At 43.0% G+C, this 17315-nt stretch overlaps 1 protein-coding gene across 1 annotated transcript in view; it reads left to right on the top strand.

The window, feature by feature from the left end:
• The window catches only part of mfap3l (microfibril associated protein 3 like), a 43348-nt gene extending 29821 nt beyond the window's left edge, over positions 1-13527 (top strand). Inside the window, exon 3 of the mRNA XM_063049491.1 lies at positions 12169-13527. Within this exon, the coding sequence (XP_062905561.1) occupies positions 12169-13088 (920 nt within the window). The 3' untranslated portion in view covers positions 13089-13527. The remainder of the gene's footprint in view (positions 1-12168) is intronic.
• Positions 13528-17315: the final 3788 nt, after the last annotated feature.

Raw genomic sequence — 17315 nt, 5'->3', positions numbered from 1 at the left:
CCACTCTCTGAGTAAAAAAGTTCCCCCTCATGTTACCCCTAAACTTTTGCCCTTTAACTCTCAACTCATGTCCTCTTGTTTGAATCTCCTCCACTCTCAATGGAAAAAGCCTATCCACGTCAACTCTATCTATCCCCCTCATAATTTTAAATACCTCTATCAAGTCCCCCCTCAACCTATATAAAGTAGAAATAATGTATGTATAGTATAATCGGGAAGATGAAGGCAAAACCGATTTGTGGGGGGAGAAATCAGCACATACACGCATGCACACACAGGTGCCCGCGCAAGGCTTCATGGTCATGGTAGTCTTTCCTCGGATTTGACTGCTACTTTTGTTCGTTATTTGGGAGTGAGAAAGTTGGCAACCCTAACTGTAAAAGACATGTTGAGGTGAGTTTAACCCTAATTGAACACCACTCCCCCGGTCAACTGGTCTGCAGAGCAAAAATGGTTGGGGACCCCTGATCTATGCCACGTTAAAGTTGTTGTGCTTAATAATCTTCACTCAACTGATGAGACTTGGCAAAAGACAATGCTACAATCGTGAGTTTTCTCGCCTTTTGCATAATTAATAGCAGCCAGCATTCATCAGTCAATTGCCAAGACCTTTGGGAGTCCTGAGGGTGGGAAAAAGCCCTCTACATAAATTTCCAGTTCAGTTTTCTCTTCCCTGTTGAGAAAAGTGCCTTGTCATGGGTTGGCTGCATTCCAAGGAGGCTTGACTTCCGTCAGAAGCTCCATGTGTGTGGAATAGCAGATCATCTCCACTGCTTCTTCACATGGTGACTTTTCACCAACTTGCTGTATCATCCAGCCACTCGTTAATCTATTTATGTCCTTGCAATACCAGTGGAAGGATAAGATATCAGGAAGAATGGTTTAATTTTGTAAAAGGCACACTTCTTTTTCTCTAAAGCAATATCTGCCTCGAATATTTTTACCTTGACTTACATTGTTATTTAGAAACCCAAAACTTGTTAGACAATTGATTCCAAGACACTTTGAAGTGTAAGTACTTTTACGTTGAGGATGCTGCCACAATGCATCAAATGGCCTTTTTGTGGTCAGTGAGTTCCCACAACCTGGCACTATCCCATTGGCTGACAGCTCCAAGGACCTGTGTTCAGTCCTTTTGTGTGTGGAATCATAGACACGTTCAGGACAGGAATAGGCCCTTTCAGTTCACCTCTCCAAAGAAAATTTATTATTAAAGTATGTATATGTCACTATATACTACTCTGATCTCATTTTCTTACAGGCATTCATGGAGAGATACAATAGAATCAATGAAAAACTACACACAAAATTGAACAACACTGTGCAAAAGACTGCAAATACAGCAAAAATAACAAATAATATTAATTAAATAGAGTACTGTGCAAAAGTCTTAGGCACATATACATGGCTAGGGTGCCTAAAACTTTTACACAGGGCTGTATTTGCCGACATGGAACAGAGAGCAAGTTTATAAATCTGGCGGGAGCAAAGGGTGTTGGGAATCGTGAGGGTGGAGGCGATGAGGTGTGTGGGACGGGTGGCGGAGAAGGAGTGCCAGGGAGGGGGTGGTGCAAGTCATTTGGTTCCAAGCAATTCATTTATTGGTCATTACAAAAGGTCTCTCTGGTGCTTTCCGTGCTCTCCTTTCTCCCTGCCCTCTTCCCACTCTCAGTCCACAATTGAGACCCATATCAGAATCAGGTTTATCATCACTCACATATAGAAACATAGAAATTCACAGCACATTACAGGCCCTTCGGCCCACAATGTTGTGCCGATCATGTAACCTACTCTAGAAACTGCAGAGAATTTCCCTACCGCATAGCCCTCTATTTTTCTAAGCTCCATGTACCTCTCTAAGAGTCTCTTAAAAGACCGTATTGTATGCACCTCCACCACCGTCGCTGGTAGTGCATTCCACACACCCACCACTCTCTGTGTGAAAAACCTACCTCTGACATCACCCTTGTACCTACTTCCAAGCACCTTAAAACTATTCCCCCTCGTGTTAGCCATTTCAGCCCTGGGAAGAAGCCTCTGGCTATCCACAAGATCAATGCCTCTCATCATCTTATACACCTCTCATCTGTCATATGTCGTATCCATCACCTTTCATATGTCATTTTTTTTTGCGGCAGCAGTACAATGCAATACATAAAGTTACTGCAGTGCTGTAGTAAAAAAAGTCTTAGGCATGTACTATACAGCTGGGGTGCCTGTGAGTTGCACAGTACTGTATATGTGACAAATTAAATTTAAACCTGTTGTACTTTATTACTGTCACACGTCCTGGGGTACAGTGAAAAGCTTTGTTTTGCATGCCATCTATAGAGATCATTTCTAAGTACAAGTACGTCAAGGTAGTACGGGGAAAAACAATCACAGAATGCAGAGTCATTGAAGTTGTGGAATGCAGGACTTGAAACTCTGGAAAAGTTGTTTATGGTTATCACATGTACTGAGGTACAGCGATAAAATTTAGTTTTGCATGCCATGCATATGGATCATTTCACCTAACCAGTGCATTGAGGTCGTACCAAGTGCAGAGTTCAAATTTGTTATCAAAGTATGTAAACCCTGTGCAACCTTGAGACTCACCTTATTGCAGGCACTCGCAGAACAAAGAAACACAACAGAACCCACGAGAAACCACGCACAGCACAGACAGCTACACATCCAAAGTGCAAGAGGGAACAAATCACACAAACAGCAAGATAAAAATCAACAAATAACACGTGGAGCACGGACGGCAGAGTCCCTGAAAGTGGGTCTGCCGCGGTGGACTCAGTTCAGCGCTGAGGCGAGCGAAGCTGGTCCAGTGGCCCGATAGCCGCAGGGCGACAACTACTCCCAAACCTGGTGGTCGCCGTCTGAATGCTTAGTGTCTCGGTGGCACATGGGGCCTCTCCCAAACCTGGTGGTGTGGATGTAAAGTTTACAGATGAAGTGCCGTGCAGTCAGACAATAAGATTGAAAGGCTGCGACGAAATCATAGTCATAGTCGTAGTCATAGTCATAGTCATACTTTATTGATCCTGGGGGAAATTGGTTTTCGTTACAGTTGCACCATGAACAATTAAATAAATTGTGAGGTCAAGGGCAAATTTTTAACATACAAGGGGTCAATTCAAGAGTCTAATAACAGCAAACTAGAAGCTGAACTTGAACCCGTGTTTTTTCCCGCCCTTGTACCTTTGCGTGGGAGTTGATGGTTCTGTGTGTCGATTATCCCACTGCTGCTGGTGGAAATGTGCTGTGCATGAACTGGCTGCTGCCTTTCCCACATTACAGCAGTGACTGCAGTCAGCAAAGAGGCTGGAAAGGGCTGAGTTTTCATTTCAACAAGTGGCCTGGTCCCTTCCTGAGAAACACCAGTTGTTACTCCAACAACCCAGCAGTTTATATGACTAAATTAGGCGGATTTATTGAATTTAGTTCTGCAGCTAGGCATGGCAGGCTTTGAATAGAATGTCTGTGTTGCATGTGTAGGGTCATAACCACAGGCTACTGTGTCGCCAAACAAAGTGAACTGTGGTTTGGAATGGAAACCTTGCTGATGAGGCATTGCTATTTTGGTACAAGTTACGGTGAGTTTACATGGAACTACTTACGTTCGTTTGAAAGGTACTTCAATGACTGTGCTGTCAAGGAAAGTTAAACATGATTCAGGATATACTCCAAGTCACTAGGCAACATTTTAATACTGCTAAATTAATACAAATGAACCATAAATCATTAATTGCAGTACTCATTTATACTGTATATATAAATTACAGTGAATATATATATATTGCATAACTTATATAAATATTTGTAAATTGCAATAAGAGATCCTGTAATATGTATATAACTGAAAGGATGTGGAAAGGATGCTTCCGATTGTGGGGGAGTCTAGGGCCAGAGGGCACAGCTTCAGAATAGAGGGATGACCATTTTCGAACAAAGATCAGGAAAAAATCCTTTAGCCAGAGGGGAGAATTTATTGCCACAGACAGCTGTGGAGGCCAAGTCATTGAGTAGATTTAAAGTGGAGTTTGATTAGTCAGGTCATCAAAGGTTACGGGAAGAAGACAGGAGAATGGGGTTGAGGGGGATGTTGGAATGGCGGAGCAGATTTGATGGGCCTGATAGTTTAATTCTGTTCCTATGCCTTATGGTTTTCCTATCAAAATTTTTTTAGTTTAATAACCTTTCAGATGAAAAAGGATCAAGTGCTTTCCTGGAGCCTTTAAGAACCTTTCTGATCTCCTGGAGTTCAGAAGGAAATAATGTACAGAGAGACCTTGTAGATCGTATCCCATGATGGAGGAAGATGGTACTCGAAGATTGAGTTCTCAGACTAGGCAACAGTGATTTGTGCCCTCTTATATAAGAAAAGTAGTGTGCACAGTGCACCATATGTAGTCTCATCAACAAATATCTCATTTTGGATGCTGTTGAGGGGGGTGACCTGACGGGGGACGGCCACGGTAACCGGGTCTCGGGCACTGTTGTGCAGGAGGGAAGGAGGGAGAAGAGGAATGCGGTAGTCATAGGGGATTCCGTAGTCAGAGGAACAGACAGGAGATTCTGTGAGCCTGATAGAGATACCCGCATAGTGTGTTGCCTCCCAGGTGCCAGGGTGCGGGATGTCTCGGCTCGGGTCCAGAATATTCTGAAGGGAGAGGGCGAGCAGCCAGTTGTCTTGGTACATGTTGGTACCAGTGACATAGATAGGAAAAGGGAGGAGGTCCTGAAGAGAGATTTCCAGGAGTTAGGAAGGAAGCTGAGAAGCAGGACCTCCAGGGTAGTAATCTCAGAATTGCTACCTGTTCCACATGCTAGCAAGGGCAAGAATAGTAGGATCAGGCAGATGAATGCGTGGCTGAGGGACTCGTGCAGGGGGCAAGGCTTTAGATTCTTGGATCATTGGGATCTCTTCTGGAGGAAGTATGACCTGCTCAGAAAGGACGGGTTACACCTGAACCTGAAGGGGACCAATATCCTGGTGGGAAGGTTTAATAGAGCTGTTAGGGAGGGTTTAAACTAATTTGGCAGGGGCATGGGAACCAGAATGATAGAGCGGAGGAGGGGGAAAACAGAAATAAATCTAAGATAGTGAGCAGTAATTGATGTCAGGAAGGACAGGCAGGTGATGAGGCAAATTTGTAGTCATTAGGATGAGTTGCAGTGCAATCAAAGCAAAAAGTACCAAATACTGGACTTAAGGTGTTATACTTAAATGCACGCAGCATAATAAGGTGGATGATCTTGTTGTACAGCTACAGATTGGCGGGTATGATATTGTGGCCATAACTGAGACGTGGCTAAAGGATGCATGTCTCTGGGAGCTGAACGTCCAAGGATACACGGTGTATCGGAAGGATAGGAAGGTAGGCAGAGGGGGTGGCGTGGCTTTATTGGTAAGAAATGATATTAAATCATTAGAAAGAGGTGACATAGGATCGGAAGGTGCAGAATCTTTATGGGTTGAGCTAAGAAATCGCAGGGATAAAAGGACCCTGATGGCAGTTATATACAGGCCTCCTAACAGCTGCCGTGATGTGGACTACAAATTACAACAGGAAATAGAAAAGGCTTGTCAGAAGGGCAGTGTTATGATAATTGTGGGGGATTTTAACATACGAGTGGATTGGGAAAATCAGGTTGGCACTGGATCTCGAGAGAATTTGTAGAATGTCTACGAGATGGCTTTTTAGAACAGCTTGTTGTTGAGCCCACTAGGGGATCGGCTGTACTGGATTGGGTATTGTGTAATGAACTGGAGGTGATTAGAGAGATTGAGGTGAAGAAACCCTTAGGAGGCAGTGATCATAACATGATTGAGTTCACTGTGAAATTTGAAAAAGAGAAGCCAAAATCCGATGTGTCGGTATTTCAGTGGAGTAAAGGAAATTACAGTGGCACGAGAGAGGAACTGGCCAAAGTTGACTGGAAAGGGACACTAGCGGGAAGGACGGCAGAGCAGCAGTGGCTGGAGTTTATGCGAGAGGTGAGGAAGGTGCAAGACAAATATATTCCAAAAAAGAAGAAATTTTCTAATGGAAAAAGGATGCAACCGTGGCTGACAAGAGAAGTCAAAGCCAAAGTTAAAGCAAAGGAGAGGGCATACAAGAAAGCAAAAATTTGTGGGAAGACAGAGGATTGGGAAGTTTTTAAAAGCTTGCAAAAGGAAACTAAGAAGGTCATTAAGAGGGAAAAGATGAACTATGAAAGGAAGCTAGCAAATAATATCAAAGAGGATACTAAAAGCTTTTTCAAGTATTTAAAAAGTAAATGACAGGTGAGAGTAGATATAGGACCGATAGAAAATGATTCTGGAGAAATTGTAATGGGACATAAGGAGATGGCGGAGGAACTGAACGGGTATTTTGCATCAGTCTTCACTGAGGAAGACATCACCAGTATACCGGACAGTCAAGGGTGTCAGTGCTCAATATGCCATTAAGCTGGAAAGACCACAGAGGAGAATTATGAGGATGTTGCTGAGTGTCAAGGGATTGAGTTATGGAGAGAGGTTGGAGGTTTCTACATTATTCATTGGAGCGTGGGAAAATGAGGGCCGGTCTTTTGAATGTGTATAAAATCAAAGGGGCATGGATAGGGTGAATGCGCACAGTCTTTTTCTCAGGGTTGGGGAATCAAGAACGATACAGCACAGGTTTAAGGTGAGAGGAGAGAGGTTTAATAGGGACCTGAGAGGTAACCCTTTCACCCAGAGGGTGATCAGTATATGAAGTGATCTGCCAGAGGAAGTGGCTGAGGCAGGTGCATTAACAACATTTGAAAGACACTTGGACAAGTTAATGGATAGGAAAGGTTTCGAGGAACATGGGCCAGACATGGGCAAATGGGAAGAGTTTAGATGGGAAACGAAAGAGACTTTGATGCTGAGATTTGCTGCAACAAATAGATGGAGGAAGCCAGTGGGTATATTTAAAGGGGAAGTTGATAAGTAGTTAATTAGTAAGGGTGTGGAAAGTTATGAGGAGAAAGGGGAACGGGCTGAGAGGAAAATAAACCGAATGACAGCTCAGATCTGGTTGTCTGAATGGTCTAATTCTGGTCCTAATCCTGTTTCTTATGGATTTGTCTAGATCAGGGGTTCCCATCTTTTTTATGTCATGGACCAATGCCATTAAGCAAGGGGTCCATGAACCCCAGGATGGGGAGCCCTGGTCTAGATGAAGGGTCTCAATAAATGTTGAGCTTCTCCAGCTTTTGATGTGTACCTTCGATGGGAATCTTGGCCAATTCAGCCAACAGCCTATTTCCATACACTCTAGTTCTGACTCTTAAGTATTTGGGAGTACCGGCATTGGGATTAGTACTGGTTTATTGTTATTACGTGTACCGAGATACTATATACAACCGTAAAGAGATGAGTTTCAAAGTTTACATACTTTGATAATAAATGTGCTTTAAACTTTGATACAGTGAAAACAAATGTTTGTGCTATCCCTTCCAGACGGATTATTCCCTACGTAGATGGTGGCACAGTAGTGTAGCGGTTAGTTTAATGCTTTTACAGTGCCAGCAGCTCGGGTTCAATGCCCACTGTTGTCTGTAAGGAGTTTGTACATTCTCCCCGTGACCTCGTGGATTTCCTTTAGGTGCTTCAGTTTCCTCCCACAGAAGTTCAAAGTTCAAAGTAAATTTATTATCAAAGTACATATACTACCCTGAGAATAATTTTCTTGTGGGCATTCATAATAAATACAAAGAAACACTGTACACAAGAAGGATAGACAAACAACCAATGTGCAAAATACTATTTTATATATAACCATTGAGAACATGAGTTGTATAGTCCTTGAAAGTGACTCCATAGATTGTGGAATCAGTTTCGTATTGGGGTGAGTGAAGTTATCGATGTTGTTTCAGGAGCCTAATGCTTGAGCAACCCTGAGCAATCCCTTGACTACTTGCAATTAATTAAAGAAGAAACCTTAAGACAAAAATTTACAATTGAAGTAAGGAACAGATTTCAAAGTCTAGAAATAGAATCTGTTGAAGATGATAGCAATCATGTAGAAATGAAATTTAACTCTCTAAAGAATGCCTTGGTAGAATCAGCAAAGTCAGTGATTCCTAAAAAAGAAAAAAAGCACAAAGAATAAATGGATGACAGATGAAATCAAAAATCTAATGGAAGAAAGGAGACGGAAGAAAGCAAATCCTATAGAATATAAGTCCTTAGATAAAAAAGTTAAAAGCTTATGTCAAAAAGCCAAAGAAGAATGGTTAAACCAGGAGTATGAGCAAATAGAAAGAATCCCTATTACTGATCCAAAAAGTCTACATCAACAAATCAAGAATACCTCTGGTAAAAAGCTCCTCTGTTCTTCAGGTGAATGTTTGAAAGCAAAGGATGGTACCATTATCATGGAAAAAGATGAGATTATGAACAGATGGACTTATTATATTCAGGAACTGTTTGAAGATGATCGAGGCGAAAAACTACAAATTAAGAAAAACATTGAAGGTTCAAGTATTTTAAAATCTGAAGTTCGTAATGAATTAAATAAGATGAAGAAAGGAAAGGCAGCGGGTCCTGATGAATTAGTAATGGAACAAATTATTGCCCTTGAAGATTATGGAATTGAAGAACTTACTGATTTAATCAATGACATTTATGAGACTGGAATAATACCAGAAGAGATGAAAAAATCAGTATTTATCACTCTTCCTAAGAAACCTGGAGCAATAGAATGTGAATTACATAGGACCATAAGTTTAATGAGTCATATCACCAAGATACTTCTAAGAATTGTGACGACGAGAGCTAAAAGTAAGTTACAAGCTGAAATAGGTAATAAACAATGTGGTTTTGTGAAAGACAAAGGTACAAGAAACACATTATTAGATTAGATTAGATTATGAGGACACACAGTCCTCTTTTATTGTCATTTAGTAATGCATGCATTAAGAAATGATACAATATTCCTCTGGTGTGATATCACAGAAACACAGGACAGACCAAGACTGAAAAACTAACAAAAAACCACATAATTATAACATATAGTTACAACAGTGCAACAATACCATAACTTGATGAAGAACAGGCCATGGGCACAGTAAAAAAGTTCAAAGTCTCTCGGAAGTCCCACATCTCACGCAGACGGGAGAAGGAAGAAAACTCTCCCTCCCATGCCCGACCACAGTTTGACTCTGAGTCATCCGAAAACTTCGAGCTCTGATCAGCCCTCCGACACCGAGTACTGAGCACCATCTCTATCTGAACTCTTCAACCTCAGCCTCAATATTGATGTTAAGGATACTATTAGAATGAGCTATTCAAGTGCAAAAAGATTTGTTTGTTTGTTTTATTGACTACACAAAAGCATTTGATAAAGTGAAACACAATAAGTTATTTGAAATATTACAGAAAACTCTAGATCTAGATTTGAAAGACCTCCGCCTAATCAGAAATCTGTACTGGGAACAAATTGCCACTGTAAGAATAGATGGAGAAGTGAGTCAGTTTATGAAAATCAGGAGAGGCATTAGACAAGGGTGTGTTTTCTCCCCTGATTTATTTAATATGTACAGTGAAACAATATTACAAAAGATAAGAGACATCTTGGGAATCAAAGTTGGCGGTGAAAACATCAATAATTTCAGATATGCGGATGACACTATGTTAATTGCAAGTACGGAGGAAGAACTACAAAACTTAATTGATATAATTGTTGAAGAAAGTGCAAAAATGGGTCTATCTATCAATCGCAAAAAGACAGAATGTATGGTGATATCCAAAAAGAAGGAGAATCCTATCTGTAGGCTGAGAATAAATGGGGAAGACGTAAAACAAGTACAGAACTTTTGCTACTTAGGAAGCTGGGTGACATCAGATGGCAGGTGCGACATGGACATCAAAAGAAGAACAGGGATGGCAAAAGACACCTTTACGAGAATGAAGAGTATACTGACCATTACTAACCTAGGCATGACAACCCGCCTCAGAGTACTGAAATGTTACGTCTATCCAGTTATGTTATATGGCTCAGAATGTTGGACAATATCTAGTAACATGAGGAAACAAATTGAAGCAGCAGAGATATGGTTTTTGAGGAGGATGCAAAGAATATCATGGACGAAACAAATATCTAACGAGGACGTCATGAACAGAGCAAACACAAAAAGAGAAATAATGCATGAGATCACGAAAAGGCAATGTAACTTCATTGGACATGTGTTTAGGACAGAGGAGTTAGAATGCATGGTAATTATGGGAAAGATTGAAGGGAAGAAAACAAGAGGAAGACAAAGACAAAGACAAATGATGATGGAGACAGCAGCCAGAGAACTGGAAATGAATACCAATGAATTGATCCACTTGACCCGAAACAGGAGTGTGTGGGCCATGGCAGTCAAAGCTCAAACTGGGCACGGCACCTGATGATGATTAGATTAGATTGGATTATGAGGACACTCAGTCCTCATTTATTGTCATTTAGTAATGCATGCATTAAAAAATGATACAACGTTCCTCCAGAATGATATCACAAGAAAACACAGGACAAACGAAAGACTAAAACTGACAAAACCACATAATTACAACATATAGTTACAACAGTGCAAAGCAATACCATAATTTGATAAAGAGCAGACCATGGGCACGGTAAAAAAAAGTCTCAAGTCTCGATAGACTCATCATCTCATGCAGATGGCAGAAGGGAGGAACTCTCCCTGCCACGAACCTCCAAGCGCTGCCAACTTGCTGATGCAGCACCATTGGAAGCACCCGACCGCAGCAGACTCTGAGTCTGTCCGAAAACTTCGAGCCTCTGACCAGCCCCTCCGACACAGCCTCTCCGAGCACCATCCTCTGCCAAGCGCTTCGACCCCACCCCGGCCACCGAGCAACAAGCAAAGCCGAGGACTCAGGGCCTTCCCCTCCGGAGATTCTGGACCACACAGCAGCAGCGGCAGCGAAGCAGGCATTTCAGAAGTTTCACCAGATGTTCCTCCATGCTCTCAAATCCATCTCCATCAAATCAGGATTGTGCACGGCACCCTCCTTGACAAATAACAGACATCACCACTGGAGTGGCCGCTGCAAGCTGCGTCGTGCTGCCATCTTCTCTTCCCGATGATGAATGCTTGAGGGATAATAACTGTTCCAAAGGGTATAGGTTGGTTTGTAGGTTAATTGGTCACTTGGGTGTAATTGGGCAGCACAGGCTCGTTGGGCAGAAGGGCCTGTCACAGAATCAGAATCAAGTTTAATATTACTGGCCTATGTCGTGGAATTTGTTGCCATGCTGCAGCGGTACATTTTAATACGTAATAGTAAAAACTGCAAATATCAAGAAGTTAAATTAAAGGTGTAGTGCAGAAAGAGGAAAAAGAAGTAGTGAGGTAGTGTTCACGGGTTCAATGTCCATTCGGAAAGCAGATGGGGAGAGGGGAAGAAGCTGCTCCTGAACCATTGAGTGTGTGCCTTCAGGCTCCCATACCTCCTCTGTGCTGCTGGCAATGTCCTGGGTGATGAGGGTCTTTAATGATGGATGCTGCCTGTTTGGGGCCTTGCTCTATGAAGATGTCCTGGATGCTGAGGAGGCTGGTACCCATGATGGAGCTGACTGAGTTCACAACTCTCTGCAGCTTAGTTTGATCCTGTGCAGTGCCCCCTCATACCAGACAATGACATAGCCAGTTGGAATGCTCTCCATGGTACATCTGTAGAACTTTGCGACATTCCTACATACATTTGTTGAGGTAGTAAGAAAGACAAACGATGCACAATATAGTTTTGGAAGTTTATTTATTTATTGAGATACAGTGAGGAATAGACCCTTCCAGCCCTTCGAGCCACGCTGCCCAGCAATCCCCTGATTTAACCTAGCCTAATCACAGAGACATTTACAATGACCAATTTCACCTACCAACTAGTACGTCTTTGGACTGTGGGAGGAAACCAGAGCACCCGGAGGAAACCCACACAGTCACAGGGAGAAACTCTTTCCAGGCAGCACCCACATGGTCACAGGAGAAACTTCTTACTGGCAGTGTCGGGTATTGAACCTGGGTTGCTGGTGCTGTGAAGCGTTGCGCTAATCGCTACATTACCATAGTGTGTTGGCGTGAGACGTTAAGTTTTTAAATTGTGTTCATTGATCTGCTTAATGCATTCAAAAGCTTTTCTCTCTGTTGTTTCACCAGGCAAATGTTGGATTTCGGAGAGTGGTTTGTTGAACATCACTACGGTGACTTTTGAGGACCGAGGGAAGTACACGTGTGTGGCCTCAAACCCTTATGGGACCATCAACTACACGGTGACTCTGAGAGTCATCTTCACCTCAGGGGATATGGGCATTTACTACATGATTGTTTGCCTTGTGGCGTTCACTATTGTGCTGATCTTGAACATCACCCGCCTGTGCATGATGAGTAGCCACCTCAAGAAGACCGAGAAAGCCATCAACGAGTTTTTCAGGACAGAGGGTGCAGAGAAGCTGCAGAAGGCGTTCGAGATTGCCAAACGGATCCCCATCATCACCTCGGCCAAAACCCTGGAGCTGGCGAAGGTCACCCAATTTAAGACGATGGAATTTGCCCGGTACATCGAGGAGCTTGCCAGAAGCGTGCCCCTCCCACCACTCATCATGAACTGCAAGATGTTTATGGAGGAAATAATGGAGGCCGTCGGCATGGATGAGCCAAGCCATATCTACGTGGGAGACGTGCCAGCCAGGCAGGAAGCCCAGGATGAGGTGTATACCGTACCAAACTCTTTAAAGCGTAGTAACTCATCGGCAGGGGACTCAGATGAGGCGTCCTTGCATGAACAGCCTCAGCAAATTGCAATTAAGGTATCGGTACACCCCTTGTCTAACGAAGACAGACAGTCCCAGCAAGGGACCAGCCACCATTCTGAGGAAGATGTCACCGAGTCAGAGGCAAAACTGGCTGCCCTCGACAAGACCCCTGAACCTGGGTCGACAGAAAATGTCAGCGACATTGTGCCAGCTGCTTCCGTGAAGAGCGATCATGTCACGGTGACTGTGATAGAAAACTGCAAGCATGCCACACCGCCTGTGATTCGGAAACCCTCCCGGGTTTTGTATGAGAGCCATGTATAGTGGGCACAGACCTCATATACCCTTCTAGCTCTTAACATTAAAACATTACAAGACGATCATTGCAGAGGAGAAGCAAATGTAATACGGCATGTTTTAATTTACATTCTGTTGCCTCAGATTACTTTGGTCATTATTGACATCACATCCGAATAGTTGATTTCTTTTGGAAAAACATTTTAATTTTTTTATTGGCAAAATCATGTAGCCATCCATCAATATTATTTTCAATGAAGCACCTCTAGGTAAATGTGTCACATAACATAACTATCTTTTGAACTATTTAATCTGATAATTTGAGTTCATTATTGCATTCTCAGTTGATCAGACTTAATATTAGGTTGTCACATCATGTGCTTCCTGCTGGAATGTAGACGGGCTGGTAGAAATTCAGTAAATGTTGAAGTAAATTACCAAATACAATAAATATTCATGCACAATAGTCTCACCTCTGTGATAAAGATGGAGAAAACACCAAGTAAGTGCACAAGAGTATTGGAGGGTTGGTTTGCCGTATTGGTTTATTATTGTCACGTACTGAGATATGTGTGGGCACGTGGCCAAGTAGTTAAGGCATATAGTGGACATATATTAGGCATCTAGTGACCTGAAGGTCGTGAGTTTGAGCCCCAGCCGAGGCAACGTGTTGTGTCCTTGAGCAAGGCACTTAATCACACATTGCTCTGCGACGACACTGGTGCCAACCTGTATGGGTCCTAATGCCCTTCCCTTGGACAACATTGGTGTCGTGGAGAGGGGAGACTTGCAGCATGGGCAACTGCTGGTCTTCCATACAACCTTGCCCAGGCCTGCGCCCCGGAGAGTGAAGACTTTCCAGGCGCAGATCCATGGTTTTGCAAGACTAACGGATGAAAAACCTAACGGATTTACTTTACTGAGATACAATGAAAAACTTTTGTCTGTCAACCAGGCAGATCATATTATACATAATTACACAAAGATAGTAAAAGAACAAATTACAAGTGTAACTACTGCAGGAATGGTGCAGTTTCTACCCCGAACAGTGACAAATCCTTTCCTCACCACAGATGCCGCCCGACCCCTGAGTTGTTACAGTAGATTGTTTATTACATATGAAGTAGATCACATTGTAGAGTCACAGAAACAGGCCCTTTGGCCCATCTACTCCATGCTGACCCAATCTTCTGCCTAGTCCCATTTTCCTGCACCTGGACCATATACCTCTGTACCCTTCCCATCCATGTAGAGTACTTTGCAAAAGCCATAAGTGCAGGTATATAGCATGGGCACCTCAGACCTTTGCACAGTACTGCATTTGTCAACATAGAGCGGAGAGCGAGTTTGTAAATCTGGCGGGAGCAAAGGATGTTGGGAATGGTGAGGGTGGAGCACCACGGGAGACGCTAGACACTAGAATACTACAGCACAGTACAGGCCCTTCGGCCCTCGATGTTGTGCCGATCCATATATTCCTTAAAAAAAAAGTACTAAACCCACACTACCTCGTAACCCTCTATTTTTCTTTCATCCATGTGCCTGTCCAAGAGGCTCTTAAATACCCCTAATGTTTGACCCTCCACCACCATCCCTGGCAAGTCATTCCGGGCACCCACAACCCTCTGTGTAAAAAACTTACCCCTGATGTCTCCCCTAAACTTCCCTCCCTTAACTTTGTACATATGCTCTCTGGTGTTTGCTGTTCGTCTCTGGTGTTTGCTGTTCGTACCCTGGGAAACAGGTACTGGCTATCCACCCTATCTATGCCTCTCATAATCTTGTAGTCCTCTATCAAGTCCCCTCTCATCCTTCTGTGCTCCAAAGAGAAAAGTCCCAGCTCTGCTAACCTTGCCTCGTAAGACTTGTTTTCCAATCCAGGCAACATCCTGGTAAATCTCCTCTGCACCCTCTCCATAGCTTCCACATCCTTCCTATAATGAGGTGACCAGGAGGGGTGTAGGACAGGTGGCAGAGAAGGATGCCAGGGCCAGGAGATGAACATTAGAAAGTTTTTGACAAGAACAGACCTTTTGGCCCAACAAAGCTTGCCAAATTCCAATTCACATACTGTGTTGAAGTAACTATCGAGGAGTTTAGATTTGAAAGTCTTTAAGGTAATACTGTCAACTACACAACTAGGTATTTTTTTCCATTTGTCCGCAACCCTCTGTGTACTGAAATACTTCCTGATATTAGTCTGAAATCTCCCATCAATCAGTCTCTATCTAAGGCCCCATGTCCTTGATGATGGATTAATTCTGAAGTAGCAGCTGGCATCCACTTTACTTACAACCTTAATGATTTTGAACACTTTGATTATGTCTCCTCTTATTCTATGTCTGCTTCAGCTAAAAAGGTTTAGTTCTTTTTGATCTTTCTTCATAGCTCATACCCTGCAGACCTGGGATGAGTCTCACAGGCCTTCTCGGAACTCTCTCCAGAGCCTTCACATCCCTCACAAAATACGGACACCAAAATTGTACACGGTGCTCAAGGTGTGGCCTTGCAAGCGCATTATACAGCTTAAGGAGAACGTTTCTAGATTTGAACTCTGCTGGGTGCATTATATAGTCGGACATTCTATTAGCCTTCCTAATCGCTTCTATACATTGTCTGGATGGTGATAGTGATGGGTCTACCAGGACGCCCAAATCCTTCTCATATAACACATATAAAAGTTGCTGGTGAACGCAGCAGGCCAGGCAGCATCTCTAGGAAGAGGTACTGTCGACGTTTCGGGCCGAGACCCTTCGTCAGGACTAACTGAAAGAAGAGCTAGTAAGAGATTTGAAAGTGGGAGGGGGAGGGGGAGATCCGAAATGATAGGAGGAGACAGGAGGGGGAGGGATGGAGCCAAGAGCTGGACAGGTGATTGGCAAAGGGGGTATGAGAGGATCATGGGACAGGAGGCCCAGGGAGAAAGAAAATGGGGAGGGGGGAGAAACCCAGAAGATGGGCAAGGGGTATAGTGAGAGGGACAGAGGGAGAAAAAGGAGAGAGAGAAAAAGAATGTGTGTATATAAATAAATAACAGATGGGGTACGAGGAGGAGGTGGGGCATTAGCGGAAGTTTGAGAAGTCAATGTTCATGCCATTAGGTTGGAGGCTACCCAGACGGAATATAAGGTGTTGTTCCTCCAACCTGAGTGTGGCTTCATCTTCACAGTAGAGGAGGCCGTGAATAGACATAACAGAATGGGAATGGGACATGGAATTAAAATGTGTGGCCACTGGGAGATCCTGCTTTCTCTGGCGGACAGAGCGTAGGTGTTCAACGAAACGATCTCCCAGTCTGCGTCGGGTCTTGCCGATATATAGAAGGCCACATCAGGAGCACCGGATGCAGTATATCACCCCAGCCGACTCACAGGTGAAGTGTTGCCTCACCTGGAAGCACCTTCTCATACAGTTCACTTTCTAACTCAAGACTCTCCATTGTATATTTATATCTAATATTTCTACTTCCTATATGTAATATTTTACATTTACTTACATTAAATTTCATCTGCTATTTATCTGCGTACATCTGGACTATCTTTAGATCTAACTGCATTGATTCTGCTGCCTGAATGTTATCGGCCCGTCCCCCTAAATTTTGTGTCATCTGAAAACTTTACTAATTATTTGTTAGTGCTTATCCAGATCATTAATGTAAATTAAGAACAGCAGCATCCCCAGAACTGATCCCTGCAGAACCCTGCTGTTAACATCCTCTTGGTGTGAAAATGATCTCTCACCATAACTCATTGTTTTCTGTTTTTGAGCTAATTTTGCACCCATTCGCACACCTTACCCTGAATCCCTACCTCCTGTAATTTGATTATTTACCCCTTGTGGGGTACCTTGTCAAAAGCCTTCCGAAAGTCCAAGTAAACGATATCAACTGCTCTATTGTTACCATCAATTTTAGTTGCCTCTTCATAGAAATCCAGCATATTAGTAAAACAAGATTTCCCCCTTCTGATCACATGCTGGCTTTCAGCTAACATGCCTGTTCTTATCAGCTAGTTTCCCATCTCATTTCTTATTAATGTTTCCTCATCTTACCTACAATACATGTTAACCTTACTGGTCTATAGTTACCAGAGTCAGTGCAGTCACCCTTCATACATACAGGGACAATGTTAGCCCATTTCCCGTCCTTAGGGATTTCACCAGTTCTCACTGACTTTTGAAAATATACAGTATGTTACAGGTCTGAAAACATATAATAAAATCATAGACCTCTAAGTACCCTTGGATATATATTGT

This window comes from Mobula hypostoma, chromosome 5 (genome assembly GCF_963921235.1).
Source record: "Mobula hypostoma chromosome 5, sMobHyp1.1, whole genome shotgun sequence".
Classification (NCBI taxonomy): Eukaryota; Metazoa; Chordata; class Chondrichthyes; order Myliobatiformes; family Myliobatidae; genus Mobula; species Mobula hypostoma.
The sequence above is the reverse complement of the archived record's forward strand: the minus strand, read 5'-3'. Positions and strand labels throughout refer to the sequence as shown.